The 21765-nt window shown below is 43.9% G+C and overlaps 1 protein-coding gene across 1 annotated transcript in view; it reads right to left on the reverse strand.

The window, feature by feature from the left end:
* NECAB2 (N-terminal EF-hand calcium binding protein 2) overlaps positions 1-20393 on the reverse strand; it is a 137813-nt gene extending 117420 nt beyond the window's left edge. Inside the window, exons 1-2 of the mRNA XM_081200860.1 lie at positions 20037-20393; positions 6457-6481 (exon numbers count right to left, since the gene is read on the reverse strand). Of these exons, the coding sequence (XP_081056986.1) occupies positions 6457-6481; positions 20037-20261 (250 nt within the window). The 5' untranslated portion in view covers positions 20262-20393. The remainder of the gene's footprint in view (positions 1-6456; positions 6482-20036) is intronic.
* Between the last annotated feature and the right edge of the window lie 1372 nt (positions 20394-21765).

The raw sequence follows: 21765 nt of genomic DNA on the forward strand, positions 1-21765 counted from the left end.
AAAGTGGACACAGAATTCCATTTAGAATATAAAAGCCTTTGCCAAAAACACACACACACACAAAACCCTACCACATAAAACCCGAGCTCTTTGGAGTTGGCTAAGGATTGGACAGGGAAGAAATACAGTTCAGTCTGCATTTAATGAATAACCTATTTATTTGGCACTTTCAAAACAACACGTGAACCGAAACACAGGCATTCTTCTCAATCTGCACCACTCAGAATTTTGCAATGCAATCATCCAGTCAAGTAATGAGTACAAAAATGCATGCAGTAAAGTAAATTGCACATAAAAATGCATGTATTTGTGAAAATAACATACCAAATGCTTTATATTAGGAAAAATTGCTTGCAAAAATAGCATAGTAATGAAAGCTGCATACAAAAAAGTGTATGTATTTGGAGAAATTTGCAGAAGAATGCAGACAAATTTTAATGAGGGCTATAAATACATAAATAAATAGTTCAACAACAGATGCAGAAATGTGGAGAACTGAACTTAAGATTGGAAAAATGAGAAACTGACATTGATAGATTATTCCATCCCTACCCATAGCAGTGTCAGCAATAGAAAGAGATGTGCACCCTGTTAGTCACTGAGCAGGTAGGTAGTCTATCACTCAAACAGTGGGATGCATAAACAAACCTTCATATTGATAAAAAAGGTATGAAGTTTGAATATCACCCTCTTCTCCCACTCTGTGGTTCTCTGCCACTCTGTGTAGGCCTAAGAAACAAAGAATGTACACACAACCACAAAAAGAAAATGAAGAGGTGTGTCCCCGTCAGTGTGTGCTATGCATGCGGATTACAAGATGTTTTATATGCCCCAGCAGAATTTATGGGGCCCCACACAGAGAGCATTTCTGGATATGTTCCTGCTTGTGTTTTACAGATAATAGCCCTATTCCCACATGGCAAGCCACTTTGGAAAACAAGGGGTATCTCAAAAGCAGCTGATGGAGGAGCTAGTGGGGAGAGCAGTTGCTGCAGCATAAGAAAAATAAAATGAAAACGAAAATCACACTGATTGTACCCTTCAGAGTCCTAAATATTTTGGCTGTGCATGCTCCAGTTTGGTGCCCAATTCAGCACCTTGGATCCAACAGGTTCTGACCCAGGACAACCTGGAACTGACATGAGAGAGTCCAGTCCCTAAACTGAAACTTGTGCAATCCTAACTATTTAATTAGGGTTTTAAACCCAATTAAACATGTGATTGGAATGAGGACAAGGAGGATAAGCAGACAGAGACTCTTGCCTGTGACTCCTTCTTCCTCTCCCTGCACCAGATGTTGAATTAGGTGTTTAAACCCCAAACAAACATGTGGTCAGTAAGTGGTGTGGTGGGGAGACAAACAAGAGTCTCTGCTTCTGTCTTCTTCCCTCCCTCTCCTTATCAACAACTGGGTGTTTATTCAGGGTTTAAACTCCCAATTCAACATGCAGTCACCCAACTGCCTCGTTTTTGACAATCCCCAATCATTATTGGTGGATCTGAGCCCATTAGGGACGACCCACTACAGGCAACTCTCAGTTTGACCTCGATTCAGTTCAGGATCTGGGATTTGTCTGGCACAGTCCTACTAAGCATGACCTTGTGGCTCTAGTATGTAATCATACGTATGTCAAGAACACAGAGGCAACTGTAGAGTACCTGAAAGGAGGGAGAGAAATTTATCCCCTTCCAATGCCTGGTTCACTGCTAGAGCTGTGAACCAGATGCCAGGAGTACCGGGAAATGTGATTTCCCCAGACATTTAGTAGAACTAGGGAAATGTCATTTTCCAGAGTCCCTGACATACAGTCCTAATAGTCAGGTGCTGGTAGGTGGATGAAGAGATTTACCTCTCCTCTTCTAGCTTACCAATGCTCAAGTAGAAAGAAGGGTAAGGAAGTGGATTGTTGGAAGGGGAGCAAAGGCTGAGAGTAATGGCTCTCTGAAGAAGAAGAAAAGTTCCACTAGGTTCTCTTTTGATGCAAGGGTACAAGCAAGCAAGCAATGTTTGACTTTCTAAGCAAGGAAATGCGAGTTTTGATAACGTTCAGTCACATCTTCCCATCTCCATCCCTCCCCATCCTCTCTCTCTTCATATTTTCTAGTGCGCAGCTCAGTTGGAAACAAAAATTTCCTAGCACCTCACTGACATACATCTACAGATTCCACAACAGGATTGAAAGTGCCAACACCTTGTCTCCCTAATATTATGACAATTCAGCTTTTCACAACAGATGTTCTGGCTGGTTAGCAATCAGCTAAAAGCTGAGGAAATATTAACAGGCTTTTTGCTTTGTTGTGTGAAATGCTCATTATCCAAACTGTCTGGCTGTGTGTACCCATCACTGATGTTTAATAGACAGAAATGCACACTGGGCTTAAGCAATTTGCCCAAAATGAAATGGCATCAGTAGGACAACAGAATTCAGTTCCATGACTACTCTGCTACCAACTCACTCAGTGGATCATCCTTAATGGTCAACTCAACAAATCCAATATATCCTCTCTACTACGACTCTTAAGTAATCCATGCAAGAGACATTCAGGGATGGATGCACTAAATCCATATATGCAAGCTTGACTTTGCAAACCCATTTTAATTCAAAGTGCCTAGCAGCTGCATACAGAGTCTATTAAGTAATGGCTCACTGCATAGAAGTTGCTTTTCCCTCACTCCAGTTTTAACTTTATTTCACCCCCACAAGTCTGACGAGCACAACAAGCAAAGGCTTTTAAGAGGCTGGCTGGGTTTTAACACTTTGCCTTCTTACTTGTTAACATGCAGCCATAATTTGTCAGCTTGAATTATATTTTACAGGTCACTAGTTACAACTGCATGGAAAAGAAAGCATCACTGCATGTCAACAACATTAGAGCAACGATTGCGCCCACCAAAAGTCAGGATAAGTATGTTGCAGAATAGGAGTCCAATAAAGCTAAGGGTTCCTTTAGAAAGCAATAACTCTCAGGTACTCCTCAGTGAGGAAAACTGTGTGGTGCCTGCTTGCACAACATTCTTCTTAACACAGCAACTCAGAACACAGCAACTGTTCCATCATCACCTTACACAAAGACTGTCTCCATCATTGAGGACTGTGATATACTAGTAGTTTGTACAGCATGTATAAGTGGCAGACACCAATGGTTGTAACACAAAGAACCTGTCCACTCCAGTTGATCAACTGCCAAACCATTTGCAATTTCTTTCAAAGATTCCAGGTCAAGGATTTGTGAAGCCACTTTAATGAAAATGAATACAGGGTGTCTGCTAGCTACAAGAATACCCACCCGCTTAGATGGCAGTTGGAGAATTACAGTCTGAGCTTAGACTGCAGTGAGTGGTCACCCACCTGACAATCAACCGATTTCACATCAGATGATGAGCCTCTTTGAAGCTGTGCTCCCAGGGTGCCTTCACAGAGGCTTGTTCCAGGATCATAAAGAAATTTGCACTGAAAGCCTGCTAAAATGGAAGGGGTGTTCAGAAAGGGGTTTGCACTGAAATCCTTTCCTGCTCCTGGCACAAGGTATGCTGGCACTGCCCATCAGTTGATCAGGCTCAGCTGATGGGCAGTGAGAGTGCACCTTGCCCTAGAAAATGAAGGACTGGAAGTTCACTACATCAGTACCTGTCCTTAAGCCAGAGGTGTAGTGGTCATGGGTGGAGGGGGTCAAAGACCCATTACTATTTCTGCAGCAAGGTCTCTGTCTCCAGCATCTAGAGCTGCCCAATCAGCATGAATGAGAGCTTTTTAGCCACTGAGAAGTCTGCTCATCCTTTGTGCTGATTAGATGCAGTCAGAGTGAAAGGAAGTATGTCAGTCACCAAGGACTGGCTCCTAGGATCACCCTGGGGAAATCACGCAAGGAAGAGTTGGTCTGTATGCTCCAAAGCTAAGCATTTAGTAACGCTGAAAACACAAGGTGCTTCAGTGTCAAGAGAATGGTGTGTGGGTTCTATTATGTACAGTAGAACTTCAAGAAAACACAACTTCTTCAAATCAACAGAAGATCTTGAAATACTCCAAATCATTTGCCCAGGTACATGCACAGAAAATAGTAGATTGAGCTGAAAGGCAACTCATGGTGATCTTCATTGATTGTTGCAATGCATCCCAGATTAATATTGTATAATTATAAGATTATTGTATAAGCTTCGAAGGGGGCAGGGCTGTGAGCAGGTATGGCTGTGACTATCATGAAGGGACCCTGTACTTCTGAATTTGCTACTATACTACTGCTCACATTTGATGCCATATATCACGTCTGGTCTGGGGCAAGTGGATGTGGTTTGGCAGGAACAGCCTGATGGGCCAAAGTGAGATCCATAGCAGCCCAACAGTTGACCCACAGGCTGGAGATTCTCCAGTCTTGGCCTAGAGGGGGGATGCTGTCTTCAAAACAGATTGGTTGTGCACCAGTAACCTACACAGCAAGCCCGTGTATGTCAGACACCTAATGAATAGGTACTGTTGTAGTCTTCGTGGGGGAAATGCAAGTTTTCAAGTGGGCAGAGCTTTTCAGAGTTCGGCTTCCAATTTAGCACAGACAAAAGACAGAACCTTCTGCCCCCATAAAAAGAACATCTACATGCAGCTGAAGACATTTTGTGGAAGAAAATATACAACTCTCCAATTATATAACCATAAAACACACAGCTGCGATTTATTTTTAAATGTGAGGGAGTGAGGGAAAGTTTCCTTCTTACTTGCATTTATATAAGGCAGCCTTCACCAGCCTAGCAAGCTCCAGATATTTTGGACTAAAACTCCCATCAGTCCCAGCTGGCTGGCTGGGACTGATGGGAGTTGTAGTCCAAAACATCTTAAGTTCACCAAGTTGTGGAAAGCTGATGTAATGACTCCTTTTATCATCTGTAACTCTCTGAAAACTCTCCTTTGAACCATCAGTAGCAAGCTGGGCTGCTACATAGCAACTCAAGGGCTGATTCAGCAGCGTGGTACATGAGGGCATCCTACTTCACCCATCTCCTCTAATCTCTGCCTCTCTTCCACTGCCAATTATGTGGGATGGGTTTTAATGGATAGGAGAGGATATATTAATTGCAACTTATCCCTCCAGGTGCCCGTGTGTGGGGGTTGGACAGTGTTTCAAAATCTGGAGATGGATTTGCAAGTAGTGCAGAATCACCTATCCTGTATGTTCCTTCCATTCTTTTCAAGGAACTTCAACTGCTACCTTCAAGCCTGGTTCCCCTTGGAAGCTGCCATGTACAGAGTTAGACTACTGGTCCATCTAGCTCAGTACTGTCTGTACCTGGAGACTTTTCTCAGCCCCCTTCCTTCCTGGGTGGCTTTCCAAAGGCTAAATGCCAACAGCTGATGGCGACAGAGGCAAAAAGTGGGTGGGGCCATTAATGTAAATGTTTACCTTTCTCCAATAGGCTAGTTTCTGCATATGCTCATGCACTCCCTCTACCCTCCATCCAATCAAGAGACATTGTCAGAGTTCAAGGACCCAATCCAGCCACAGTATGAAGGTGGACCAGGGAGGGGTATGGCCTGGAGAAAGGGGCGTGGCTTGGGAGGGTACAGAGGACTAGATAGATAAGGCTTGGAGGGCTGCATTTGGCCTGGTCTTCCACACCTCTGGTCACCACTGATTATGTACTGAACGGTAGTAACTCTTAAAAGAGTCCAGGATGACAGAGAGCTCGGGTGATACCCAATGAAGTCAATCCATGAATAGAACGACTTCTGCTTGTGCAAAGGAACTTTCCATCCCACTCCCCGCCCCTTGCACTCCAAAACCTGCTTCAGAGAGTTGGGGGAACTTCCAAGGCAGATTTTTGGGGTTCTAGTGGGGAAGTTCTGTTGCACAACTGGAAGTTGTTCCGTGATTTTGTTGGATATAACGAAATGTTTTGATGGAATGTTGTCTTCCTCAAGGTCAATCATTCTGAGTTCCATCTGTCATAGCATTGCCTATGTATGTTTAACAAGGACCCAGAATAATTAGGCCCAAGTTTTTCAAAGAAAAAAATTGTGGCTGTGATAGTAGCTGACTATCACTGATGCAAAGTTTGGGTTTTAGCTGTAGCTGCAAAGGACATTTCGGTCTTTCTCCCACCAGGGTGTATAAGGAGCACCTGCTGACCTGCAGCAGCATAGTTGTGTAATGGGAACTTCATTTGCATCCTTTCCCCAGGAGGTAACACAGAGCAGGTAACTCCTATGAAATCCAGTGGACTCATATGGGAAGAGGATTTATACATTTGCACAGCTGTGTGGAACATAGATGTGAATTGCATTGGCAAAACTTTTCCACCAAGCCTGCCACAGGGGAAGGTCCTTAGCACAGTGAGAGAACACATGTTTTTCGCACAGAAGGCTCCAGGTTCAATCCCTGGAATCCCCTGTAAAGGACATATATCATTTAATTTTACAAGCAAATGAATACAAGCACACACCCACACTCATCAGTAAGACGACTTACCATTTTTGTCAGCTCGTCTGAAGATCTAGAATCAAAGAAAGGCACAGTTTTAATATTTTGTAATAGCTTGGCTGTTACAAATCAAACACAAATATATATCTTTCGCTTAGAGACAGAATCACACAGAGACAGAGGTGCAGGTCTTGTTCTGTGGTTACTTTAAACTTTTGCAGGGAGCAGGGGAATGTAACAGGGCAAGCCAGGTAGTATGGAGCTTGCAGCAATTTCCCAATAAAAATTCTCTGTCCCCCTCTCTCTCTGCCCCCTGCCAGATGCTACTTGTCAGCAACTGGACCTAGGTATATTTCCCCTGGTTCACACAGTAAAAGGCAGGCACTGGGCATGGTGTTCCCAGCCTCCTCCCCATAAGGTGTGCTGCTGCACCTACATGTAAGTAAATTTATTTGCGTGAAAACATCCCAGCTTGAGGCTCTAAGTGGCATATTTGTCCTTCAATGTGCCTTTGTGGCTCTTTTAGCAGGTGCACTGCAGACATTCCAGAGCATTGCAGAAGCAAATGAGGGGCAATGAGCGATCAGGGAGAACTCAAAAGTTGTAGCAAATATAAGCTAATTGCACCGGAGGGGTTCTGTCACATACATTGCATCCCCAAATTTGTTGGAAAACACATTCACAGAGCAAGAGTGGAAGCAAGGGAGAAGCAGCCTTACATAAGAATACAGGTCTGAGCCCAGGGGAGAGAGAACCTTAAGGCAGGAAGCAAGGGCAGTATCGCCAACGAAATACAGTGGAATGATATTTGATATTCTGGCATAAAAAGAGGTTGTCAGCAAGCAGATTTCCATGATCTTGCACTGCTTGTATAATTAATGTACAGTAGTAAAGAAAGAGACGTCGGCTCACTCTGCGTGGGAAGGAGATAAATTTAGATCAAAGCAAAAGCAGCAGAGAGAAGAGGGGGAATACATAACAACAGAAGACATCTTGCTGCAAATCAGGGAGGAGAAAGAAGAGAGGCGAGTGCAGCAAAATCTGGAGGAGAGATTTGAAAAGTGGTTGGTGCAATTTGACAATTAAAGCTTGGGTTACCTTTTATTTTTTTTAAGAAAAGAAAACCCAACAGCATACCTGTATAGTGACTGTGTTTCCCAACCACCTCCCCACAACAAAGGTTCTGTGTCCTTGGCATCTATACGGCAGGCAGACATTCAACAGGAAAGAACTCAACATGAGTTGGTGCCACTTGGTACATTTCAGGGAATGGCCAGACACAGGGGAAGGAGCAGGCATCATGGCAATGCAGTGCTGACTCCAGGTTTTTGGGGGCTTGAGCAATATGCTCTTAGTGGACTCCCTCCTTGAATGTGCTTGGCATTTCCTCCTCACCACTCTTGCCACTGCTCACTCACCTGACTCACTGAGCCTTGGCTCACTGGTAGAGCATCCGTTTTGTGTGCAGAAGGTGCCAGGTTCAATCCCTGGCATCTCTTGTTAGGGCCAGGAAAGACTCCCTGCCTGAAATCTGGGGGAGCTGCTGTCTGTCAGTGTAGACAATACTGAGCTTCACACACTTAGTCACTTTGCTTGACTGCAATATGTTCCTGAACTCTGACAATACCTCTTGCTTCCCTGGGTGAAGAGGAATTTGTGTGTAGAAACTGGTGTGGCATACAGAGGTAAAAGGAATGCAGCCCCGCGGTGAAAAAGTTTCCGCAGCTCTGCCGTAATTAGTTTTAATGACTCTTATGTCCCACTGTCCCTGTGAAAATTTTGTGCAGTCCAATATAAAGCCATCAAGACACCATGAGGGACTTGGGTGGTTACAAAAATTGCATATGGCAAGTCACATGCTTCTATGGCACAGCAGTGGAATTCTCTCTCTCCTGAACTCATTCTCTTCCAAAGAAGAAACTTGATTAAACATATACAAAACAAAGCTGCTGTTATTTCCAGGAAGCGAACAAAAGGGTGTTGTAAAAGAAGAAGAAAAGAAAAGGTTTTATTCAGCCAGAGAACAACATTCTCTATTTTCTAGGTCATAAACTCAAAGCATTCAAAGGTAACAATGGTTCGGTAATAAAAATGGTTGTAGGAATGGATTGAACTGGAAAACGTTTGATTCAAAAAAATATTGCTTGAGCAATACTATCACAGGCACGAATAAGTCAATTTGATTTGATTTCAGTCTCTCAACAAAGAAATAGACTCCAACTGATGCTCAAATCCGGGTGAAGTCAGTTTCAAAAGAAAAGAGAGAAAACTGATAAAACGCCACATTTCAGCAGATCCACCACTGAAAGTCCATTGCTGAAAAGGCAGCCCATGGCTAAGCTTTACAAATCATAGCTGAATTATAAAGTTTTGTGTTGAGATATAATTTAATTTCACATCCGAAAGGCTAGTTTCCTGCATGAAAGAAGGATTGAATGGAATGTGCAATAGAGGAGGGAAAACTAGAGAGTTTCATTGAAGGAAATACTGTGCTCGTGGTTACAGCAGCCTTCTCCATCCCTGTGCCCTCCCACTGTTTGGGACTGCAACTCCCATCAGTTGCTGGCTGGGGCTGTTGGGAGTTGTATTGCAAAACAGCTGGAGATCAGCAGGTTGGTGAAGGCTGTCATACAGGGTCCTAGTCCTCCACTGTTTACATCTTTATTTTTATCCCTCTCATGCTCCCAGCAGGAGCCCAACACTAATAAACGCAATACAAATAAAATTATACAGTACTTCACCATGCCATTAACAAGCTAAAATGCATACAGTTTTGAAACTGCAGTCTAAGAGTTGAATGGTACTTTAACACCATACTACCAAAAAGGTTATGTGAGAATGTAAACATATCCTTGAATTAGCTGGCCATCCTTGCATTTTGACCCTAAGTGCTAGACAGTCACTGTAATTACAGTGACTCAATGTAGGAACTAATGGATTGCACAAGTGGTCATACAGGGAAGCAGTTTGGAGTAACATCAAGGAAGGAAAAGAATCCAGAACTGGAGGAATTTCAGATGAACACTGACATCCATTGAATGCTGCTCTCCTGCACCCATATGTGGGGGAGGGTTTTGACTGTGTAGTGTTTACATGAAAAACCAATAAAGGAAAATTAAACCACCACCACCCAAATATTGACATGGGATCACATCCAACTAAGTTTGTAGACCCACAGAAGTTAATGGACCTAAGTTAGCGATGTTCATAATTTTCAGTGAGTCTACCCTGAGTAGGGCTAAATAAACATTTGCAACCCATAATTGCAAATTTCCTTTAGTTCTTGCTCCAGTCTACATTATTTGCAATGTTTGCAGCAGTGAACTGTTGTTTTTTTACCATGCTTTTTATTGGATTATTACTACAACACATGCACACCACACTTAAAAAACTACAAATACAAACTAAAAAGAAAATCTAAACAAACTAAAAAGAACATACACAATAACTGATAAACATATAGCCATAAGTCCTCAAATTTCTGCGCTTGGACCTATGTTATCTTATTATCTATATCCAATTGTTATTATATTCTAATAGACTTCCTTCCTCCCCATCGTGGGTCAGATTTCATACTTAATAAACTGTTTCTTTCTCATTTTGTATTCCTGCCTTTACTGCAAGTCCTCAGCAGTGAACTGTTTTAGCCAGTGATCCTGTGGGGCTTTTGTAGAAACCATGGAGAATGTCCTCACACCACAGCAGTGGGGGAGTTCTTTTTCTTGACATGCCATGTTCACCGCAGCCTAAAGAGCATTGCTGCCGTATCAGGCTAGACCTAGTCTAGCATTCAAGAAGGACACTGACAAACTGGAACGTGTCCAGAGGAGGGCAACCAAAATGGTCAAAGGCCTGGAAACGATGCCTTATGAGGAACGGCTAAGGGAGCTGGGCATGTTTAGCCTGGAGAAGAGGAGGTTAAGGGGTGATATGATAGCCATGTTCAAATATATAAAAGGATGTCACATAGAGGAGGGAGAAAGGTTGTTTTCTGCTGCTCCAGAGAAGCGGACACGGAGCAATGGATCCAAACTACAAGAAAGAAGATTCCACCTAAACATTAGGAAGAACTTCCTGACAGTAAGAGCTGTTCGACAGTGGAATTTGCTGCCAAGGAGTGTGGTGGAGTCTCCTACTTTGGAGGTCTTTAAGCAGAGGCTTGACAACCATATGTCAGGAGTGCTCTGATGGTGTTTCCTGCTTGGCAGGGGGTTGGACTCGATGGCCCTTGCGGTCTCTTCCAACTCTATGACTCTATGATTCTAGCATCTTGTTCTCACACTGGCCAACCAGATGCCCTAATGGAAAACCCATAAGCAGGACCTGAGCACAAGAACGCTCTCCCCTCCAGGGGTTTCCAGCAACTGGCACCCAAAGACATTGCTGCTGCATCCATCAGGGGCTATAGGAGAAACCAGGTCATGCAGTGTGTAGAGTGGCCTGTGCACACCTAATCCATGCAGGCATGTTGTAGATGGGCATCAGAGCATCTGCACACACACACACATGCACGAACGCACACACGCACACACACATTCAGTCAAACTGTCTGCAAAGGGATAAAGCAAATTGGGACTCCAAAATCCAGGGAGGGCATTTGGACGAGGAGAATTTCAAATGTACCCCTTTACAATAAAATGGAACTTTTGGCCAACAGCATCAAAAATGTATACGTGTGGGAGAGAACAGCAGCAAATTCAACTGCAAAGCTGAGCAAATATGCAGCTTTTCTGAAAGTCCTGGGAGAAGAGGAAATCTTGATTTAGACCAGTTAGCTAAATCTAAGTTTCTACCAGTGTTGTCAGGTGTCAACACCTCCCAAGCAAAAAGCACGTCGGTGTTGATTGGACTAATTTTGCTGTTCAGAGAGGGAATGTGGCATGCTAGGGGGGCTACTTCTGGAGACCAGACAAATAAGCAGCATTTCATCAGCAAGGGCTCAACAACTCTCCTTCAGTCACCATTCCTGCAATGGAGGGTTAGGGAGCCACAGACCTGCAGGTCATGTGTGGCCCTCAGACTCTCCCCAGGATATGCCTATCTCAAGTACTTTTGCCTGGCTAGAATGTGCTTGAATGGAGTGAGCGAGTGGATGTGTAGAAACCTCTGTAGCTAGAATGTACAGTACCTGTTGCCTCACTCATTTCTTGCCTCTGGCCAGCCTATCAATGTCATGCTTTCCGCAACAGAATGCGGCCCTCAGGCTGAAGTCATTTCCCTCCCCCTTCTGCAGAGGGAAACATGGAGCTTCCTCAGCTCTGCTCAGCACAGTCAAGCAAAGTAACTTCACCAAGGTCAGAAAGCAAAAGCAATGAGTGAATGATGTGGTGCTCAGTTCCATGTGGGTAAACTCACTGGATTTCACCGACAGGGCCAGGGCTAGGACAGGGATGGAGTGTGGCCCTCCAGATCTCCCATCATCTCTGGCCACTGACTAAGGTGGCTAAGGCTGATGGGAGTTGGAGTCTATTCAACAACATCTGAAAGGCCATGGCTTTTGTGGGCTACAACAGTGAGAAGGTACAAACCTTGATGATAACGCAACCTATAAATTCTCTCTCTCTCTTATTTATTTTATGATGATGATGATTATTAAACATTTGACTAATAATAATAATAATAATAATAATAATAATAAGTGCTGCACACATTAAAAAACACAACAGAACTTGCCCAGAGTTGTGCAATTTAAAAGAGATCAAGTTGATGGATTATTCCAAAATGGCTAAAATGACCGGAAGAACCAGAAATCAGAAAGACCAAAATTTTAATAAGGAATGGGGGAAATGTATAACTTATCTTAAAGACCATTGTAAACAGTTACTATCGTTAGTAGGATTGGAATATCACTTGTAGTTTCATGGTGATTTTTGGATACAATGTAGAGATAAAAGATTTGGATTATTATAAAAGAAGCAGGAGGAAATGATTAACAATAGGACCCACAAAGGGGAGAAGGGAATCCTTGGAATCTTGTTTTTATGTTGTATGTTGGACATGTGACTGTAAATTTTTTATCTGAAAAACCAAATAAATTTATTTAAAAAAGAAAAAAGAAAATGGTTAGGAAGCTGTCGTATGCTGAGTCAGACCACTGGTCCATCTAGCTCAGTACTGTCTGCACGGGCTGGCAGCAACTCTTCTGGATTTCAGGCAGGGGACATTCCTAGCCCTTCCTGGAGATGCAAGGTATTGAGCCTGGGACCACCTGAGTGCAAAGTACATGTGCTATCATGAAGCTGCTGTCCTTCCCCATCAGACACACACATATAGACACTCATATATTTCCCCTCCAATGGGGCAAATAGCAGTTTGGTGTGTGTGTGTGTGTGTGATTTCAGTGGGGGAAAGCACCATAGAGGAAAGGGTTAAATTCCCCCCACCCCCTCAGTGCTATGAATAATAATAATAATAATAATAATAATAATAATAATAATAATAATAATAATAATAATATATTTATACCCCGCCCATCTGGCTGGGTTTCCCCAGCCACTTTGGGGGGGCTTCCAACAGAATATTAAAATACAATAGTCTATTAAACATTAACAGCTTCCCTAAACAGGGCTGCCTTCAGATGTCTTCTAAAAGTCTGGTAGTTGTTTTTCTCTTTGACATCTGGTGGGAGGGCGTTCCACAGGGCAGGTGCCACTACCGAGAAGGCCCTCTGTCTGGTTCCCTGTAACTTGGCTTCTCGCAGCGAGGGAACTGCCAGAAGGCCCTCAGCACTGGACCTCAGTGTCTGGGCAGAACGATGGGGGTGGAGACGCTCCTTCAGGTATACTGGACCAAGGCCGTTTAAAGTAGGTGGGTGCTTCTATTAACATTTAACATAAATGTGAGAGATTATATGCACAGATCTTCCATGTTATGTGCTTCCTTTGGTCCTTTCTTAATTTTTTTAATCATTCCAGGATCAAAGCAGTGTAATAACCACCTATGGAAAATATAGCTTCTTTTGCAAAAGATGACATCAATGAAGTCAAATTAGCAGTGATATGGCTGGATGTCAATGACACCGACCTGAAACTGACCTTTTAATTACACTGTATGGGACAGTTATTGGAACTGCATCCTTCAATGAAATTATCTGCTTGACAGTCTCTGAAACTGAGCCATTTTAAATAGATATGGAGAGAGTTGGTTAATAACCCCATGTTGTGCTTGCAGTTCAGTCCATCGCCAACACATCTGAGCCATATTATGTCTCCCCAAAGCAGAGCATACTGTTTTGTTTTTCATGAACGCCCCCCCCCAACCTGTAAGACCTAGAATCAAAATGTGAATAAGCTAATCTTAAATGCTGGGCAAAGCAAGTGGAATCTTGGCAATAATGGAATAGCTTGTCAAGAGTGGGAAATAATAGAAATCCCAGACAAATTAGGAGGTAATTTGAAGGAAAATCATAATTAACTTCTACAGGAGTTAAGGCGGAAGCAGCAAGCCAGAAGGGGGAAATTAGGCCAGAACGGCAAATCGATAGAACATTACACAACAAATGCTTTATTAATGAGGGCTCGAAGGAAGCACGAAGGGCAAGCCAAGGCAGCTATCAACTTTAGCATCACAACTCATTTTGGAGGCTGATCAACATGAGAGAAGTCAGATCACACCCATGAGCTCTGTTTTCAGATTGCGGACTACAAGCTCATAATTGAAACTGGTTATCGTTCAGTAATCAAGAAGCCAAAACACAAGGAACAGGAAATCCATAGTATCAAAGTTACATATCAAGACTAGAGGAAACAAGACTCTGCATGCAGCTCAGTTAAAAGATGCTCAGTTAAAAGTATAGCAAACAACACACAGCAAACACTGTATTCTCCACCCTGTTTTATATGACGGCCAGTGGTGTAATCAGGAAAGACCTTGGGGCAGATGTCAGCAAAATGGGCAGGAAAGAACCCCAAACATAGAATGACTAACTTGACACATTTGGAAGTAAGCAAAATGATATCCATTACCATCTAAAAAGGGGTACCTCGTAAGTACATTAAGTCCAGAGCCAAAAATTACCTAACTGCACCACTGACAACAGTTCTCTTTTTGAAGGTTTCTACAATTTATTTCCAGTTTAGTCTGCATCTGGAATAGAGATAGGATATCTCCACATCAATTTGCGGGGTTGTTGTTTTTTTAAGTCATCACAAAATTTCATCAGCATTTTACTGCTATTATCACCTAATATACATGTTTGCATGCAGTTTTGCCAAAGATACAAATTCTTGTAAGACAATTTCCCCAAATTCAATGCATTTTGGGGTGTTATTTTCACTAATATGTGCATTGTTGTGCACACTTACCCTAATATATGCCTTTTTTGCCAGCACTTTGGCAGGTAAACTGCTTTGAAAAATTCAGAGAAGTGTGAATGTCAAAGGACGATTGTGTTTTGGGTCATTTGTTGTGTTGTATTGTATTGTATTGTATTGTATTGTATTGTACAGTATTGTTTAGTGAGAGTAGACCCACTAAATTTTGTTTTTTTAAAAAAACTATGTTAACCATATCCACTTACTTCAATGGATTTACTTTGAGTATGACTAACACTGAATCCATTGTTTCAAAATCTGCAAATCCATTTGCATTTCAAAGCTAGAACAGCCATTGATGTTATGGACTGGCTGGATGCAGAGGAGAGGTGGGAGGCAGCAGCTGGAGAACCCCCAAGGGGGGAAGTTTCAGAGTCAGGGGACTGGTGATGGGATGACCATGAGTGGTCAAAGGGAGAAGACATCTGAAGGCAGCAGACTGGGAGGAGGAGGTGTCACAACCTGAAGAAGTAACAGAGCTTAGTGAGCAGGAAGAGGGCAGTCCAAAATTAGAGGCTGCTGAAGAAACCAGGGAGTCTCCCCTTCCTGCTGTGAAAAGCTGCATTCCTCCCTGGTCTCCCAGAGCATGGAGAATGATGAAGAGGGTGGAGCAAAGAGAGATAAGGTGAAGGAGCTTCAGGTTGCTGGGGAAGGACCCAAGAGAGGAACCTTAGAGAGCGGTGGGAAGACGGGGACCTTCATTGGGACAAGACCCACTGGGAAGAGTTGCTGTGATCACCAGGCCTGCGCTGTTTTGGTTTCTTTGAATAAAGAGTTAATTTCACTGACACCAGGTGTTTTATCGCTGGCCTGCTCCTGACAGTCACCAACCTGGTGCCCCCCCCCCCCGATGTTTTGGACTAATCAGCCTTGGCCAGCAAGGCCATGTTGGCTGGGGCTGATGGGAGATGTAGTCTAATGCATCAAGAGGGCACTAGATGACAAAGGCAGGGCTAGAGCTTCCCTTGAAATTCAAATTAAGAGAGATGCTTTTTGTTGGGAGAGTGTCAGGGAGAGATAGAATTAAAGTCCTTCTCCCCACACCCAGAAGATGGAGGCTGATCAGGCTTCCCCCAAGCTCTTGTTTACATCATTTTTTAAAAATGTTCACTTTAATTGCATGATGCAGCCATGCAAGTGACGTCACAGCTAGACTGGTCCTCAATCTCAAAATGAATCGGTTCTTGTTTGTTTTCTCTGTCACATTAACAGCATTCCCAAGGGGTATTCCAGACCAAACAGATAACCGCAGGAGTACTCGAGAGAAAGGTTGAAAATCAGCAGGGTTGTGTGTGGAAACTTGGCTCCATTTGTTGTTGTGTTTTATAATCCTGGAAGAGAAATTAATACATGGTGGTGGTTGTTTTAAAGAAGTTTTCTTGTGACCAATTTTGGATTAGCCTGTCTCATCAAGAGGCTTTGATTTGGAGCCGTTATTAAGTTATTTTGCGCTACCAGTTTTTCATTCCAAGTAGCATGGAAGAAGATATAAATGTATTCACTAATTAGGCCTGCCTTAATGTAGTACAGATGAATCAGTTGTTGTGATAGGGGTTGCTTGATGGACAACAGTGTTAAATGAGCCAGCATGATTCACTCACCAATAATATTCCCCCCTTTTAAAAAATGGGGGGAGGATATTGCTATTAAAGTGTCAAGTATATTAACAAATTTTAGGAGAGTTAAATTTACACTCGGTACATTAACTATCAATTCCAGCTGGCACTATTAATATCTCATTTTCATAATATGATTCTGTAAAGCTCTTTAAAAAGGAAAGAGATGTTATATAATTATTTTTCCCTGTGGTTTTTATGCAAACCACTGCTTTCTCCTCCATCTAAGTCAAATTTCCCAATGCCCAAGATGTACTATTTTTTAAATAATAATAATAATAATAATAATAATAATAATAATAATAATAATAATAATGGAAGAACCCTTTACCCTTATATATCAGGGATGGTGGGAAGGAGAGAGAAATTGCAAGGAGGCACATGCAGAGCAATAACTTAGAGACACTGTGGGAACTCTCCTTGTTAATTTGTTCCGGTGCATCTCTGCATTGGGTCCCATGATTGGATCATTCAATCTTCCCAATGCAGAAAGCCACAAAAATTACTTGCCTTCACGGAAGGTTGATTGGGAGGCGATCTGGTGAGCGTCGCCTTTGGTTACTCAATTTATTTGTTTTCTCATAGTGTACTGATGGTTCTCTCCAATCTCACTAGTACACACTCTGGCATACAGCTTGGGAATGACCAGATCTAACCCCTCAATCTGTCTTTGCCTAGTTCTGAGCCTAACTAAGAACTAGGGGTGGGTGAATCATTTCAGTTTTCCTTCAGTTTCTCATTTTCTAATATTAAGTTCCATTCTCCACATTTTCCATAACACTTTATGTGGTTTTTAAATAACCTCTATACAAATTCACCAGTATCTTAGTATAAATTTCTCCATATACACAACATCTACACATTTTTGCAAAGCAACTTTCCTCATTATTCATTTTTGTATACCATTCTTACCGTTATATGCCTTTTATGCTCAATTTACCCTAGTATTTGCATTTTTGTACTCATTAGCTGGTTGGAGAACTGCATTGCAAAATCCAGATAAGCACAAATTTTGAAGTACGGCTGAGTTCACATATTGTTTCAAAAAGTGCAAATTGGGTAGGTTTGTTGTTATGGTAAATGTGATCTGAATCACATTTCCCCCTCCATCCCTATTCAGAACTTAGATTATGGGTACATCATATTACATTAAGCATTAGCGAAAGCCGAGAAAACTCTCTGCAGATTTTCATTTGGCATCTTTCAGGTAGCATTGATTTTAAAAGTTGCAAGGATTCACTAGCTTAAAACAGCACTTAGGTAAAAATAGAACTACAATAGCACGGAGCAGGAAAAAAACCCAGGCTGCTAACATTTTTTACAGCAAACCCCTGATTCTTCTTTTCATCAGTGTAGTGTCCTGGAGAGTGTTTGTGTTGTGTGTATGTGAGAGGGGTGTGTGTGACAAATACTATTAATTTGTAAGCAATTTGATACAGAATGGTAGTTATGGTAGAGCATCAGGGAAGTTAGGCATTCATGTTCATCCGCAGAATTTAATGTTATTTTCTCATGTCAGGAGTTTGAGGTTCACTCCCCCTTTGGGGAAGGGGAATTCTGGCAGGAGAGAGCTAATTTTGTTTCAGAATTCTCAGAAAGATGATTGAACTTTTTAGCTGATGGGAAGAGAAAACAGCACCAAGCAGCATTTATAACTGCCAGCATCAGCACCTATCTACCTTGCATATTGTTAAGATTAAATAATAGAAAACATCAGTTCTTGTCTTTTTCCAAAGGGGACTGCCCATTTGGTAATATGAGTCTTCAAACCCCTTCACTGAGGTGACACACATAAGCTGCATATTTAGATAAGTTTCAACAAATCTTGTATACCCATCATATGCCCTTCTCAATTGTGGGCACGCTGCGGAGATCCTCACTTATGCAAAGGCTCACAGGAAGCTGCCTTATCAGACATCAATCTATCTAGCTCAGTGTTGTCTGCACTGACTGGAAGTGGCAGTCCACGGTTTCAGGCAGCAGTCTTTCCCAGACCTACCTGGAGATGCCAGGGTTTGAACCCGGGAACTTCTGCACACAAGGCAGATGCTCTGCCACTAAGCTACAATCCTCTCTGTTGCATACCATTGCTTTACCGTAATAAGATAAACCCTATACTCAGACGTCTGCATCCATTTGCCACAGAAGTCATGGCAAGCATTGAAAAGAGGGAGGTGTATGCTTCTCTTCTCCAGGTCAGGGGAATAACAATCACAACCAAACCAATCTCATTCTTCCAAACCCCTCTTCTCCCTGCGATGTCTGCTCATCCAACATGGCACTTCTGAATTCAGTAAAATTTTCTAGCCCTGCAATGAGGGAAAATCTGAGGCCAGCCTACCTTGCAGGGCTGTTGTAAGACTTACTGAGATAATGTAGGTGAAAGCGCTACAAAGTGCAGCGAAGACTCCACGATGTGACATAAAACACAAAGTGTTAGTATGACATTTTCCTCTGTCCTCATCTTCCATAACTGGAATCTCTCAAAGCTCCCCAGCTTAATTACTTTGTATTGTGTTTGTATGTGTGAAATTCAGAGAGCCATTGCAACTCCTATGCCAGCCTGTCCCTTCCTGTGCCCATTAACTGGAGTGGGCTGCACTGCCTTTCCCCTGGGCTGCTTTTAAGGGGAATTTATTCTCTTGGGAAAGCTATGCCAGGAGAACAACCAAGCGCGGGTCTCTTACTGGGACCCTGCAAGAGTCGTCTGCCCTGCCCTTCCAGGGAGAGATCCCACGGCACAGCCCTGCCTAAATGAGGGCAGCCTTGAAAGCGCTTCCTCTGGGGTTGCTAACTTCCCCCCTCTTGACAGAGATCCTCTGCTTTTAACAGCTGCCTGGAAGGCAAAAACACTTATCAGGAAAGGCTCCCACCCCACGGAGAAGATGAAAGCGATGATTTCCTTTGCAAAATCCCAGCCTGGAGCCCTCTTGGAGAGGGGGAAAGTTGGCTACCCTTCAGTGGCGCAGGGAAAACGGTCTGCACTAGCTCAGGGGCACCCGTTCAGGACTTCGGTCTATCCCACCTGGAAGCCTTTGCTCTAAGAAGAACAGAATAAAACCCCTTCTTGACTTAAATCTTGATGCGATGCGCACCCCCCCCACACACAATTCAGGTTTCCTCCAGAGTCAGACCCAAAACTGCCTTCCCTCCCCCATATAGTTTGGAGTGAGGAGGGATATACCCATTTTAAACCCAATGAGACAAAAAAAACCACCTGCTAGGGAATTCAGCCGGGGGGCGAATCAGCGGGGTGGGGGAGAGATCACACCCTCATTGGCAAGCAGAGAAGTCACAGCCCTCCTTTGCCGTTTCCCCCCGCCAAAAAACCGGGGGGAAATGAAAGGATTTGGGCTTTTGCAAAGGTAGACTGCGCCCGCACCTGGAGGTTCTACTAGAGCCTCGCGCAAGAGCAGCGAAGGGGACGCCATTCGCCAGGTCACTTGCAAGCCTCCAACCTCGCGTGCTGCAAGGCGCCTGGCCACATAAAGAAGACCAGGGCGCCTTTCAGTAGAAATCAATCTCTTTTTTTTTTCTCAAGCAGGTGAAGAGGGGGAGAAAAGGTCCAGGTTTGTTGGGCAGTTGCGGGCGAGGCGGAGGGCGAGGGCGCCTCTTCCCCTGCTTGCCTGCCTGCCTGGTCTCCCGCCACCCGCCCGCCCGGGTCTGGGCTGCAGCTCTCGGCTCCGAGAAGGAAACTCACATCCAGGATCACGGAAGCGCCTTTCCGCTGCTCGGGGAAGCAGCCGTCCTGCCCGGCGGCCGCCTGGCCTTCCTGCAGGAGCTCCCGGTCGGGCAGGATGCTCTTGTCGCTCATCTTGGTGACTATCCAGCGGAGCAGCCCGTCCAGCCCCCCGATCTGCGGCTGCTGTTTGCGGAGGAGCTTGTGGACGCTCTCCCGGCAGTAGCGCGCTGCCTGCTCACACATCTTTTACAGGAGCCTTCATGCTGGAGCCGGGGGTATTCCCTCCCACACAGGCTACATCACCCCGCCGACGGCGGCTCCCGGGCGAGGAGCGGGCAGGCGAAACCCCACCCCCGCCTGCCACACTCCCCGGAGGAGGGACGAGGGAAGGGGGTCGCCAGATCGCAACCCACCCCCTACCTAGGGATGGGGGCTGCCTGCAAGGGATGCATCGGGGAAGGGGGTGGAGGGGTGGCTGGGAGGAAGACGCTTCCTCAAGCACATTTCTCCGAGCTCAATTTATCTTGCAAGTGTTGTTCTTATGCAGATATACATATACATATACATATACATATACATATACATATACATATACATATACATATACATATACATATACATATACATATATTCTGGAAGTTACAGAATACATAGCCAGGGGCCTTGTGATCCTGTCAGGTCATCTTCCCCAACCTGGTGCCCTCCAGCTGTTTTGGACGGCAACTCTCATCAGCCCCACCCAGCAAGGATTATGGGAGTTGTAGTCCAAAACATCTGGAGGGCACCACACTAAATATTCTCCCTTTTTCTTTCAGTAGAAGCTGAAGATGTGGCAAACGGTGCCAGCTGCTAAAGATACAGACTTTGAACTGAAGAACAGGCACATTCTGAGACTAGGAATTTGCTTCCATTCCCCAGAACTGAGCTCACTAGTTCTTTCACACAAAAGTCCATCCCTTTCTTCATTTCAGCAGCCTAACTTGAGTGAAACAAGTACTTCTGTTAGTGCCGTTGTTAAACTGGCAATCACAAACTTTTGCCAAACTACTGCAGACCACCCAGAGATCTACTGGTACACGAGGGGATAATGTGGTACCCTCCAATTATTGTTGGACTATGGTTCCTATCAGTCCCAACCCAGGAACTGTGATCCTAAGAGCAAGTAGCTTTGTACATAGGAAAACACTTCCATTCATCATGGAGAACTTTGATCAGGCTTCCTCAAACTCAGCCCTCCAGATGTTTTGAAACTACAATTCCCATCATCCCTGACCACTGGTCCTGCTAGCTAGGGATCATGGGAGTTGTAGGCCAAAAACATCTGGAGGGCCAAGGATGAGGAAGCCTGACTTTGATGAAGATCAACAGAGCCCTACAAACCTTGACCCATCTCTCAGTGGCCATTGTATATGCAGTCAGCAGTCTTGCAACTCAGGGATACCTTGTATATACCTTACACTTATTGAATTAGCATTTAGGCTTTTTTGATTACTGCACATAGGCAATCGATGAGGAGCCAGGGATTTTGTTCTTAATGTCCCTTGGTGGCTGGGCATCTCTCTCAAGCCTTTAGAATGCAAAACTCATGAGTCTTTGAGACCCAGTCTGGCTAGTGGGGAAGTGTAGTTTGGAGCCAGGTTTGCTGTTTGGATTTGGACTTCTCCAAAAGGAGGAGGCTCACTTCACCCAGCTGGGGAGAGGGACAAGCTGCTATACAGAGAATAATAGATAGATGTTTGTAGCATAA

Source organism: Podarcis bocagei (assembly GCF_964188305.1).
Source record: "Podarcis bocagei genome assembly, chromosome: 7".
Lineage (NCBI taxonomy): Eukaryota > Metazoa > Chordata > Lepidosauria > Squamata > Lacertidae > Podarcis > Podarcis bocagei.